We start from the raw sequence: 14270 nt of genomic DNA, 5'->3' as shown, positions 1-14270 counted from the left end.
TTGAAGCTCCAAATGAAGATTCAGGAGGAGAATTTGCACACAATCCCTGTGGAATTTACCAAATCACCACCCTTTGCACAACCATAAACATTGCACTTACCACTTACTTTCCATGTCAGATGTTCACAGCATCCTTCCTTCACCACATCTCCCCTTGTTCTCATCCCTGTTTATGATGTCAATATGGGGGGGGGGGGGGGGGGTCAACAACCTCGGCCCCCAGCCAGCTTCAGTACCTTCGTCTTATTCCAAGTCAAATAAAGCACTACTACAACCACATCAAGCACAAGCTTCATGCTTTGATTGAATGGAAATTCATATCTATTGAATTATGAGTAGTTGTATGAGTAGTGGGAGTGATGGTAGGAACAGAGGTGGGTTCACGCTTTGTCATTATCTTTGTCAAAGTGCACTGAAGAAGTATAGTTTATTTGCTTAAATGCAACTTGTATAATTGAGATGTCAAATATTTTTTACAATTGTACGGTAAACCTTTATTTATAGCTCATGTAGATTCTAACTTTATAAGATTAAAAGCTCACAAACATAAATGTAAGTTTATTTACAAATATTTACAGAATAAATACCTTACACAAATCTACACTGGCAGAAAATAAAGCTATGGTGCTCATACATGAACAAAACAATTTCATTTCATACATTTCAACAAAATAATGAAGTGGTATAACACCCTGAACAGTTATCATGCTGAAAAGTACCAGTCAGAATCATAATTTGCATTTCAACCATACAATGACAAAAATAATAGCATAAACATTTTTTTTTTTTTATCAGTAGCTATAGTCACTGGGTAATGAGTTTGAAATGGAAAACACTATTTTTGTTCAGCAGATTATTGATTGTCATGCACCATCATTGATATGGCCTCTTGGGTAGTGCAAACATTATATATAAACAACAGTGAAACAACAGTAAACAGCAAAGGTCCCCAAAAGAGAAAGTAAGTGCTTTTGCCTAACAGTTACAGCGTTATGAACCAAGACTAAACATGAGATAAATAGACTGCCACGATCATAGAAAATGGGGAGATATATATGCTTATAGATGCATTTATGTTTTGTCTGATCCTAAACACATTTGTATTGACATTGTATGGCAATTGCATTGTATTGAAAATATGGCACCTGATTATTTTTTTGGCTTTGTTATTTTGTGGTGTATCATACAAAGAATCAAGCAACAGGGACAAAAAATGTGGCTGGTGGTAATGGATGATTGTATTTACACGAAGAACAGCATAACAGTTAAGTTTTGCTTTTTTCTTTGGAACACTTTATAGTTTGCCTGTTAAGAATATCTTTGTGGTGGTGATAATTGAGTTAAACTCTTACCATGTGGGAAATATTACTATTTATACACACACACGTGTGTGTGTGTGTCTGTCTGTCTAAGGCACTTCAACTGTTAGGTACAAAAGCAGAAAAAACCTTTCTTTTCAGTTGAAAGGAGGTTGATGTTCTAGTACCTCTAGGTAGTCAGGCTCCGCATGTAAATTGGCTTTAAGTTCAAAATACTCGTTTTTGGATTGCTCCACCACAACCTTTCGTGGTCGGGCATACATAATGGCCTCCATTAGCCTCAGCTCTTCATGTCGTCCCTGACCCTGCATCTCTGTGCTCGGCTGCAGCTGGGAAATGTTCTTCCTGAGGTACTCTGTAATGCCAAGCTGCTGTAGGTCCCTCTCTCTCTCCAGAATGTTCCTGTACAAGGAGCCAGCGTCACCAAGGGTTACGAATTCTGCTGGGTAGTCCGTCACGGCTCTGAATTTCACATTCTTTCCTGTCAGCGGTGACTCGTTCTCCCTCTCCATTATGCTCCTGCAGATGTTCTTCGGGTCACCGAGGGAAGAGTCATCCAGCTCCTGTTCTTTGTGACGAGCACAGTAGGTGGGATTCCTGCAAACCTGTATTACGGGGCTGTGGCTATGTTCATCGTAGGCATTCAACCTGGCCCTTTGAGCCACATGGTGGGTTGTCTTCTGACCGTACATGCTGTACTGCAGATGTATTGGGCTGTTGTCTCTGGGCTGCTCCTCTGCCTGGCTCTTCTTTGCCCGTCGTCTGCGGTGTAGTACCAGAACCACTATTCCGGCAGAGCAAAAGATGACCATGAGGAAAAGGATCAGCAGAGTGAGGATCAAAACCGAGAGGGGGATTGTGTCGGTCAGAGACTGGAAAAAGCCCCCCGTGTCTTTCGTGGTGCTGGCCGTGGTGGTCACACCTTGACCATCTCTAGTTGGCAAGGATTGGAAAGTTACCAAGCCAGGGCACATGACCTCATTTCTTAAAGTCCTCAGTTCAGTTTTGGCAACTTTCCTCGGTGTGTGACACAAAATGCTTCCCACTACTGTGTCCTTGCCAAGTTTTTCAACCCATTGTTTAAGACCTACTAAGTCGCAGCTACAGTCCCATGGGTTGTCTTCCAAATAAATCTGCTCCAGTGAGTCCAGATGATCAAGCACATTGCTTGCTGGCAGGTGCATGAATAGATTTTTTCTCAGATTTAATTTGGCAAGTCGCATATTGTGAAATATCTGTGACGGGAGTGTTTGGAGAAGATTGTTATTTAAAGAGAGGAGCTTCAGATTTGGCATGGCGTTGAATGTCCCAGGGAGAATATCTTTGATCATATTGTATTCCAAATACAAATACTCAAGGTTATGGAGTCCAATAAACATTCCTGAAGATAAACGATCAAGTCTATTGCCATTCAGATACAGCTTTCTCAAATGCCCTAAACTGAGAAAGGTTTCATTATCAACATAATCAATTTGGTTGTTTGCCAAATTCAGTAGTTCCAAGCGATCATATGCAACAAAATCATATTGCAAAAGTCTCTGAATCATGTTTCCTGTCAGGACAAGCTTTGTGGGGCTTTGCTGAAACAATCCCAATTCAGATATTCTTTGAATCCCTCTGTCCTGACAGTGGATTAACAGACCCGCAATGGGATGGTTGTGACAAGAGCACTGCTCAATGCAGAACATTCCTGGTTTATTTGCTGGTGTCGGGATTTTTGCATCATCTTTTGCGTCCATCAATTTAGGAATCTGAATAACCTTAGAGGAAGGAGTGACAACCAAATCCAAAGACTTGGAAGGCTCCTCTAGGTCTATTTCTGTGTGGGCTGGACACAAAACATCCCTCTTGACCTTGCTTAGGATGCTGCCTTTGAGATGAGGGGGGCTGTTGCAAACCACTTCGCCAATGGTAGACTGGGCACGCATACTCTCCTCCCAGATTTTTAATGGCAGGATTTCACAATCACAGACCCACTTATTGTCCTCTAGCAATAGTTCCATGATGCGGCCGATGTGCTCCAGGAAGCCCACAAACGGCAGAGACTGCAGCTGGTTCCCACGCAGATCGAGGTGCGTCAGTGGCACAAATCGGAAAATGTTGCTCGGGAGGAATTCGATGGAGTTGTCGTTCAGTATCAGAACTTTGAGTCGGAAGAGTTTGCTGAACGCCCCGGGCTCGATGACGCGGATAAAGTTTGTGTCTGCCTGTAGGTACTCCAAATTTCCCAAGCCCTGAAATGTGTCCTCTTTCAACATCACTAAAAAATTGCTGTTGATGTGCAGCTTCTTGAGAGAGCTCAGCGCACTGAAAACACCCGGTTCCAGCTCTTGTATGCTGTTAGCCCCCAGATGAAGAGTAACAACATTCCTGAGACCTTCCAGGTCCTCTGCATTCAACTCCACTAAATCATTTTTGTACAGATTAAGGTGGAAGGGTAGGTCTAACGGCACTTTGATTTCCGCTATTCTGCTGATATTTCTTGCCTCGCAGTTCATGTGCAGGACCCCATCTTTCTCTTCACATTGACACAAGGTTTCACAGGATCCCTTAAATGACTCCTTGGACTGGGAGTTTTGAGAGCTAGCAGCGAAGACAAATGAGGATATCAAAATAATGCAGCCCAGCATTTTCTGTCTTTTACGTCTGCAAAAAGAAGGAGAGAGGGAAAACTGTTATGATACAACACCAATTAATCAATATGGTCACAATTATTTACAGACTGGTCAACTGCCCAAATGCAAAGTTGTTGCAGTGAGCTTAGCTTTCATATAGCTCCTCTTGCTATGAGAAGCAATATGCAAGCTACTTGAAATGAAGAGATGGGTTAGGAAGAAATAAATGGTATAATATGTATATATTTGTCACCATGCCTATTTAAAATATTTGTGTTCTTTGCCTTCAGCATGATTGGAGAATAAATATATCTCGTCTTTTGTAATCTGAGGATTCAAACATTCCCTGTAGCTGAAATGAGAGTGCACCATCTGCTAAACTCCCCCAAGTTAGGTCTGTGTGGTTTAAAAATGTGTTAGAGGACATGAAAGAAATACAGTGACTATTAAACGTGCAGAATTATTTCAAAGTTCATTTGAAAGTTCATCAAACAAGGTTTTTATTACTATTTGAACCTGCACGTAAAAATATCTGCAATTCACTGCATTCTACTCTATGATATATGCACACACATAATTTCTCAGTATTTTCAAATGTTACATTTCTGTTGTTTCATCACACTTGATGGTAATTGGATATTCTGAAATTCTAATCTATATTTGTGTTTATCAATGCACAGGCATAAATCAAAGAATTTAATATACAGTTTTGATAAGCAGAGCCAAGATGCATCTAATCAGCACATTTTCCTTTTAAAAGTCTAACATGTCATCGTAATGATTTGGCAACGTGTAGTTGTCCGGGAGTGTTGGAAACATCAAAATGCTGCACATCTTAGTAAAACAATTCTCCTGTTATATCCAGCTGTGTGCACATCACATATGTCCTGAAGCTTCTTTGTGCAGCTCTGTCCGACAGCTCTGTCCAGAACATGATCAAAATCTACAAAAAAAAATGCTGTCTTAGTCACTGTCTAAAAATAGCTGCATTAACTAGGAAAAAAAAGACAATTGACAAACCATTGGTTACATTACACAATGGACATCAGCTGAGTACAAATAATAAAAAAAAGCATTATCTTCTATTTTCAGAATCAAATGTGTAGCTTGTAGCAATGGGACTGTAGCTCCATTAGAAGCCACTGAAGCCTGCAATCGTCCTTTCATGCATGTAACTCGTCAACAAGCATTTACTGAGCCAGTAAGTGCTTATAAAAAAAGGGATTAGAGTGTGGTGCATCCTAAAACAGAGTGCAGTCCTTATGACGAAACTACACTTCTCTTCCCTTGTGGTCTGTGTAACACACACCATGGTATTTTACACATATCATACATCACAGATATTTTGGCTTTATTTCAGCCCTTTCATCTCTCAAACACACACAAACAAACACACACACACACACACACACACTCTCACACACACACACACACACACACTCTCTCTCTCACACTCTCTCTCTCTCACACACACACACACACACACACACACACACACACAGTTTTACAGTAATGTAAGGATGAGAACTCTGAATGATGCAATGCCCCAGCACTTTTTCTGCATGGTTGGGAATTTAATGATTCGCTACTGTCAGGTCACTCATGTATGAATCATTCGTTAGGCCATTTTTGAAAACTGAATATTACACTGTCTATAAAGTATTTATTTTTTTTTTTTATGTAATGATACAGTCCATTGACGTGTCAAGAATCAGCTGTCAGTTTTATACTGTGGATATTTTAATGAATGCATCTAATTAGAATGTAGTGCAACTCGAATCCAAACACTGAGATTGCATTCTGCACTCCTGAGCTGAATGCTGGACTGATGTTCAGTGTTACACTGCAGCAGCAGAACTTCAAAGACACTTCTTCTTACCTGTGGAGACTGGTGGGTTCGGGGCCATTGTGAGAAGATGTAATTAGAATAACATGCTGTGACTAGCTCCGCCTATTCAAACAAGCATATTTTGTTTTAAGCATTCACTCTTTGCATCTGTTGAGTTGATTTTTATCTGGATGCTTGTCAGTCATGAGTACAGCACACTGAATGCTAATACATCCAAACCTGAATGTATCAAGTTCTCAGAAAGACACACAGACAGAGACACACACACAAACTAAAAAGTAGGTATCAGTACTGTTCAGTTGTAAACTTGGAATTTCCGTGTCTCTCTGCTTTTTCAGATCCACAGATAAAAAGACAAGTAATGAACTGATATGCTACAAAACTGGTAACCAAGAGACTTCAAAAAAGAGAATTTATCCTGCATTACTGCAAAAGAAGCTCAAGTCATTGCTGGATAAAAAGTCCTAACCCATATGCCAACCTAGGCTATAACTCACCAATCTCTATTTTTGAAGTGAAATGATGTACACTTTCATCTAAAGCTTTATTTTTGTTTCTATTCTGCTCTTTCTATAATATTTTTTTCCTCTGAAAGCTATGTACCTTGTTCCAATTTAGCTGTAAATCCACTAGAACTGACTGATTGACTATAGTGCATCTCTGTCATCATCAGTACTCCCTTTTGTATGCCATTTTGATCTCTGCAGTGGCTACTGCCATGAAATTTGCCAATGGCACAGCAGTGGTTAACTTCTCCTACAGTGCAGAAGTAAAAATAGCACAAACAGGGTGCAAGGAAGACATCTTTAATCTCTGGATCAGAACCACAAGACAGTAAGTGGGTCTGAACGATGTACTTGTTGAAGAAAAAATGGCAAGCAGATGGAAAGACTGGATAATTTTCTACAAAAAGTACCAACAGTACATCTGCAATACTTCATTCTTAGGCTGAGGAAACTTAATGCTTACCCCCAAATAGTGGAAAAACCCTACAAGTGCCATGTAGAGAGAGTACGATGTTGTTATTTTTGACCTGGTGGTAGACAATCATGAGCAAGATCAGGAAAATTGTTACTCTGGGAACAATTTTTTTTTTGGGGCCACAGTGTAGGGGCCCCTGGAAGCTGCATGAAAATCATGCTCTGAAAATAACTATTTTTGAGCTGCTGCGCCCAGGGTGAAGATGTAACATCCCTACGTTCAGCAGAAAAAATTTCATCATTATTTGAGCCATTGTGGCATATAAATCAGCGGGATAGACCCCACACTATGCAGTCTAATGGAATGGTACAGCTGGGAAGCTGAGTAACCTGGATCCCCGGTGCAGCACCTATTGTGCAATATACTTTTTAGGCTATACTATGTAGTGTATATATGCTACACCAGTCATACTGTGCAATGTACTACCTTGGGATCATGATAATGATCTCACAAATAAATAAATAAATAAAGTACATCTCAACTCATCTAATCCTATTTCCCCTCTCCTTCTTTGCCCTCTCCTGACCCTCTTTATCCCTGAAAGGCATTTAGACAGAGAAAAACAATTTTTGATTTCAAAGGACGAAACCAGCATGAGAAATAGCTAATGCAGAAGGTCAATGAGATGGTACCAGTCCATTTTAGGCAAAGCAGAAGCTCTCCAAAGAGATCAAAGAGACTGTAATCCACACAATTATAGCACTTGTCATCTAAGCCAGCAGTGATGTACAGGTAAAAGGAACAGACTGATGTTTCAATGCACATGACCTCTTCCTCAGAATCTGATGTTGGGTGGTCTGACTATTTACAAACCCTAGTACTAAAATGACTTCAATCTGATAGATCTAGATTGTGAGCACTGGATTTTTTTTATTTTCAAGACTTGATGAGGTAGAGACACACATGCATTTTTAACAAACAACTATGCCACACGTGACTCAAAATTTACAGCAACTGTGGCATGCTGTAAACATGAGATGGCTTGGCTATGCCATTCTGCAGTTCCTCCACAATATCAAAGAGGAATTTTAAAGGGAAAGCAAAAATGTATATGCAGTTTCTTATAGTCAGTGTACCTTATGTCAAGTGACAAATACAATGCTATGGACCAAAATCAAAGTATGTCACTGGATGTAACTTGGAGACCCACCCCACACCCTTTTTTGCATCACTGTGGTGATTAAGAGTTTCATTTTCTTTGATCATTAAAAATAGTAATAGAAAGTAGCAATAATTCTGAGTACGATTTCTAAAGGCCTGAAATTAATCAATGACCTACATATTTATGTAGTGCAATTCTGATTTTTTTTTTAGTTATTGCCTGAAGAGGGAGATGTGCTGAACTCTGTACCCTTGAGTAAATACAATGACAGGACTGTGACACGGTTATTATGACATAGCAGCTTGAATGTAACCCAGCACCCACAAATCCAAGTCAACACATGCATATGTTTACATTACAAACAGATGTTTTCCCATATTTAGAAGGAAAAACCAAACATCACAGTTGGCATCTATCATGGTTAAGGACATTGCCACACAATTTTTTTCAACTGTAATCTGCAGTGTCTTACGCATAGGGGTATGGGCATTCTCATGCACTATTAATAGAATAAGTATAGGAAAGCAATCTTGCAACAGGCTTAAACACTGCTGCATTTCCTTTTTTTTTTTTTTTTTTTTTTTTGCAAATACAATCGACATATTTCAAATGAATGGGTGCTTTCACTTGAGTAATGTTATATGCATCATCTTTTTGAGTCTGCTTCTTTAAATCCTATCTACTGTAGATTGTACTGGAGCACACCTCGGCCTCAGACCCCCAGTATTTAACATTTCACGAGGCCACCTGATTAAACCTAGCAACAGTTTTCAACAATATTAGAGCCAGACCTTTGTGAGTATAAATATAAAAACTTTGCTGCTATCTTTGTTCTTAGAGAAACTTAAGCGTTTAAATCAATACCTAGGACTACAACGAACATTTTGCCCAAAAAAAAAATGAGTTGCGGGATGGTGTTGCTTCACAGTGAAACAAAAAATCTAAAGATAATGCCTTTTTGACTGACTATAAACAACCCTTTGCAATGTGTATGAGAGGAATTCACACACACACACACACACACATACGCACACACACACACACACACACACACACACACACACACACACAAACTGTACCAACAATATGGCCCAAAAAAACGTAGCTGGACATAATTAATTTCCCAACTTGCCTTGCAGAGTATTCTGTATGGCATGGCATAAAAGGAAGTGTTAAAGAGGTAACCTTACAGCAATGTGCTGAAGGTTGTTTCTGCCGCATGCAAGCAGGACATCTCTGGGCACAGCCAGTCATCCAGGGCTGTGGGACATTTGAGTGGGAGTGCAGCAGGGAGATTCAAAGTAGGCTAGCAAAGAAACATGGGCAGCAAATTGGTAGTGATGTGTTATGCGCTAATCGGAGTTCTGCAGATGGCCCGCAACGTGCCCACGTCAATTAGACTGAAAATCCCACATCGGACGTATGGGACTGCGTCCGCTGGCCTCCCTGGACGCCACTGTATACATCTACTCACATACTGACAGGCATTGGCGTCAGGCCCATGAACTATATCAGAGCTTCTAATCAGTTCTACCCAATGAACAGGAAGGGTTATCCTATACTTTACCGACTTAACTATTGAGGGGGTGGGGGTATTCATCTGAGACAGAAATAATTTGTAGAAAAAAAAAAGATCTCTGAGTGCTGAATTCATTGAATTCAAAAAGATTAAACTCAGAATATAGCTGATAAAAGATAAAGTTGAAATCACCCAGAGCTCAGCTGAGCTATTCGGAGAGATGTGGGGGTGTTATTCAATTACCATTTTTTCTACAGTAGTGCCCCAAAGGAATGTTGTCTATATATAATGTTTTTGTTATTATTAATAATAATTTGTAATATTAATAATTGATGTTGTAACGGACAATATAAAGGTAAAAACATACAGTTCTCAAAGGAGATACTTTTGATGCCTAGAGCATTTTTAAAGAACATACTGTACAACAAAATTTAATTAAGACAGAGTGAACCACCAGAGCTGAGGTTGCAGGCAACCAAAAGGCTGTCAAGCTGCATGGCTGGTTACAGTCATCTATGAATAATAGCTAGGGAGAATGAAACATTTCAGCTTTATTGTGCATTGTGCAGGACCTTATGCAAAATCATGTCTTGTCACCTTATTAGGTGTGAATGGGTGTGGCCTGGGGGACCAAGAGTGAGGGCATAGTAGTGTTATTACTATTGTCATTATCATGTATTGGATCACACTAATGCTCTTCTTGCCAGGCAGTGATGTTTCAGCTGAACATTGTAATTAAACAGTGTGGGCTCAGCTGTGTGGCTTTGATTTTTCTCACATTTACATTGTCTTCAGGTGTACACCTGTCAAGCCAGCATGAGCCAGCTCACTTTCCAGTTGGCCAAGGCTAAGCATTTTATTTATTTATTGATTCATTTTTTTGCATTCCTCTGTGGAGTGAGAAATCAGGATATTTTGTTTTGCACATGCTTCCTATAAAATAAACAATGCAATGGAAGTTCTTATTCTGTTTGATGAAATGGGTAGCTCCAACCATGCAATCTGACTGGCCAACTTGGCATTCCAGCCACGCTGTTATTCACAACAGCACTAGCACAGAACTGGAACATTATACCCGCGTGTTATTGAAAACTTCCCAATCACTTTACATATTAATCCACAATCAACAACAAACTGTCACTCACTGAGATACAAAGTAACAGTGCCTGATGTAGCTAGCTAGCAGCAGCTGAAATAGAGTACCGATTCCACACATTTAAAAATACAATCAAAGTTACTTCACTAATTGCAGTTAGCATTCATTACAAATACTGAACATGATTTACTCTTAGCTAGCTAAATATACATCGATCATTCATCAACCACACCTGACTACATTTCTGTATTTAAAGCAGATTAAGTAATTATAAATGGAGATTAAGATTAAAGGCTTTGAATAGCAACTATTACTGTTAAATCAGCTTTCACTTCAAGGGTAGAGTGTAGACCAATAAATCATCTTGTGTGGCCTGAAGATTTTTGGGACAGTGGGTGCGCAAACCTTGATTGTGCATGTCGGGAGACTCCTAACTGTACCTTTAATAATTGTGCACAATTATTAATTTGCATAAAAATGAGAAGTCACCTAGCTAGCTAAATTAGCTGTGCCACTAGCTAGCTGACAAGGATGAAGTTAGTTGAGTTACCTAACTGACTGGCTAACAATTTTGATTACACATTCGGCCTTTAGGAACTGTTCACCAAAGAATAAATACAGTTAGAAATTACATTTAAGCTTAGTATGTTTTTTTTTTTTACTTCATTTTAATTAGTCATGTAGTGATGTAATGTGATTGATACTGTAGCAGACTAATTTCATAATGATGACCCTTTAAAATGACCATGTGCATCTGTCACTCCACAATAATGGTACTCGCCTTTCCTCGTACCTAGAAACCGCATCACCCTCATGTCAACAGGCGTAATAATGAACACCCTCTTGTGTATTATTGCTTTGTTATAGTATCACAGAAACACCAGAGTTTACAGGAAATTCATTCAACTGCTTTATGCAGGATTCCAGAGCCATGTAGTAAATAATTAGTTTACCCATGGCTGCAAGGAAATGCAAAGTACTCCTCCACGACTAGCTAGCTGCATGTAGCGGAGGTGCTGGTTAAAGCAGCTATACTGCAGGGTATGTCTGCAGGCTGAACTGAGCGAGAGATCTGGCACAGTTTAATGCTGTTCACTGAAGTAGCAAACAACTTAACATTAACCCTTTTCTGTCATAAAGTGAGCAGGTTTAAACTGAATTTCAAACAAGATTTTATCAAACAAAAAAGCTCTGATGCTAACTGCATCAAATTTAATTGTGGCCAACTTCACTAGAATATTAAAATTGCAGCAGTAATCAATCACAACATAGTAAATAACTACCAGAAAAGGAGCAGTAGCATGATTATTTATTTTTCAAGCTTGCATATGGAAATGCAAATAGTATAAATATGTTTTTATTTTATTATTTAAAAAAAACTATTTTTAAGAATTTAAATGTGTATCCATTACACTCTTATATTGTATAAGCTGGCACACAGGGCTGAAGTGTGGGACTGTTGCAACATGCGTTCACTAAACGCAAACGAACATTTTAAAGGATCCAAGTCAACACTTAATGCGCCAGGTGCACATGAATGTGGCGGGAGGGAACATGACACCAGGTCTGCTTAAATGAATGCCTCCAAACTAAGGCCCTCATTAAACACCACAAACCGCATAACATTATCGCCTTAGGTCCACGCAAAGTGAAGGGAGGATTTTCTACAAATAGCAGATGATAAAGTTATTTGTTCATTTTAAGCCTGTCAATATTTTCTGCAAACACACATACAGCCAATTATTTGTCTCATATGAGAACAATAATATTAACGCACTGAACAAAAACATATCCTTTCTAGAATGTTACATCCGCGATCGCGGTGGTGGCTTATCAGTTTCAGTTTTTCAGTTCTTCAGTTCCATCACATGCTTAGACCGAATGACACGATCTTGGACCCAAAAGGTCAAAAAATTAGACTAGGTGCCATTCTGTGTGCTGTGTCTCGATGTCAGTGTCACCAGGCGAATCCCCCTTAAGCTTTGAGAAATTAGGCAAAGAGCTATTACCAGAACGCCTAGCAATCTACAGAATATGGTGAATGCTTCATGAGATACGGTCAATTTGTAGTATACATATTTTATTCGTTCTTGTATTCTGTGTAGCGTTTCTTCACAGCCTAGACATGATTCCAAACACGTAAATATCCCGTTTGCAATGCCTTTGGACACTATTAAAAATGCACTGATTTCAAACTTATGAAATATTGAAGAAGCTTAACTGCATATTTATAAACAAGACAGTATCTGTGAGTCTTCCGTAGACCTGTCCTTCATTGATTTTTCTATAAACCATTGCAGTTTTAATCATTAAACGTCCGTCTGAAAAGGGCTAAGGTAAGGGCAAAATGCCTATGGCGCACTCCGGGGTGGTCGTTCTCAAAAACACTCAAACGCGATGTGACACGGACAGAAGCGTAAGAAAAGGGACGCATTCTGAGAACAGCACTTATCAACACTTAAGAAATAATAGTATGTTTAAATGTGTCTGCTTTCATTTGTGCATTATAAACTGAATGCGGACTGCTACTTCTCACATCTCAGAAGCTCCAACCCCTGAACTACTGTCTGTGCACAAATAATGTACCTCATCTATGGCATTTTTCAGGTGAGTGTGTGTTAAGTACCGTTGTTAATCATATTCAGGTTCATTCACACAAAAGTTAACTCCGTAAATAGGTTTTCACTGAGCAAAACGGGTGCGCAGCCTCAGTGTTACTGTTTTAAATATCACTGATTCAATCCTCAAAAAAGAGAGGAAAAAAAGTTGATGAAAACCATGTAACCTTGGGAAAAACTCCAGTCTGTAAGCGCACATACAGAATTCCATGGTTAATGCCAAAACAAGACGTGACAAAATTCTTCCCCTTTACACAGCTTGTTCTATCCTGTACTCGAGACGGGGCAATTCCAACAGAAGTTCAGATGCAAAGCAGCTTTTCTGAATACCTCACTTGCTCAAGTATCCATGCTATCTATGTGCCCCCTCTGAGCGATGATTATCAGGTACCCAATATCTGGCACATATGCTCTTAAACGTGAAATAATCTCCCATCAAGAGACAGTGAGAAAGAGAATGATATTTTTGTTAAATGTTCAGAACAGCTGCACTTACCCGATATGCAGAACGAGGAAGGCAGAGGGGTTATTCCGAAACGGATCTTGAAGTATAAAATCTTGTTCGGATGGATAGGTAGCGATCACACAAAGAAAAAAAGTTTCACCAGTCCCTTCTTTCCTAGTGTAGCTCGGCACCAGCGGAAAACTAGTAACAAGAGAGACATTACACCGCATCTAGCCCAAACGCTACTATAACGTCACGTTCTCGCAGGTAACTCTGTGTAATGTTGTGAGGCATGCAAGACGCTTGCAGCTGCACGGTCACATTTTCTTTCAAACCTAGCATTAAGTTTTCATTTGTCTTGAAGGTTGACTTCTCTGGTTATATAGATTGGCGTAGTTCTGTAGATTCTCTGTTATCGTCCATGCCTGTACTGTCTTTTTATATATATATATATATATATAATTGGCGCGATTGCAAGCAGGTAGAAGGTTAGAGTAAAAGTGGCCACTTCTTGACGTTGTGTGTCTTAGTCTGTTAGCCTATGTGTCGACGAGTCTCTGATTAGCGCATAAATGGGGACAGCCAGGCTCCAGTTCGGGGAAATACGCCCCTCCTTCCAGAGACTCCACGGCTGATCTGGGGAGGGTAGGAGCGTTTTCACCGGTGACGCTTTGCAAGGTGTGCAGTACTGTCTCGTACAGCGTCGGCTGTGTGTGTGTGTTAGAG

The 14270-nt window shown here is 39.7% G+C and overlaps 1 protein-coding gene across 1 annotated transcript; it reads right to left on the bottom strand.

Moving 5' to 3' along the window:
- Positions 1 to 1145: 1145 nt before the first annotated feature.
- slitrk6 (SLIT and NTRK-like family, member 6) lies at positions 1146 to 13841 on the bottom strand. Its single transcript, XM_036540905.1, has 2 exons — positions 13596 to 13841; positions 1146 to 3965 (listed from the first exon to the last, which is right to left on the bottom strand). Exons 1-2 carry the CDS (start codon positions 13772 to 13774, stop codon positions 1457 to 1459), a joined length of 2688 nt encoding a protein of 895 aa, XP_036396798.1. The 5' UTR covers positions 13775 to 13841; the 3' UTR covers positions 1146 to 1456.
- Between the last annotated feature and the right edge of the window lie 429 nt (positions 13842 to 14270).

This window comes from Megalops cyprinoides, chromosome 11, assembly GCF_013368585.1.
Source record: "Megalops cyprinoides isolate fMegCyp1 chromosome 11, fMegCyp1.pri, whole genome shotgun sequence".
In the NCBI taxonomy this organism is placed as follows: domain Eukaryota; kingdom Metazoa; phylum Chordata; class Actinopteri; order Elopiformes; family Megalopidae; genus Megalops; species Megalops cyprinoides.
The sequence above is the reverse complement of the archived record's forward strand: the minus strand, read 5'-3'. Positions and strand labels throughout refer to the sequence as shown.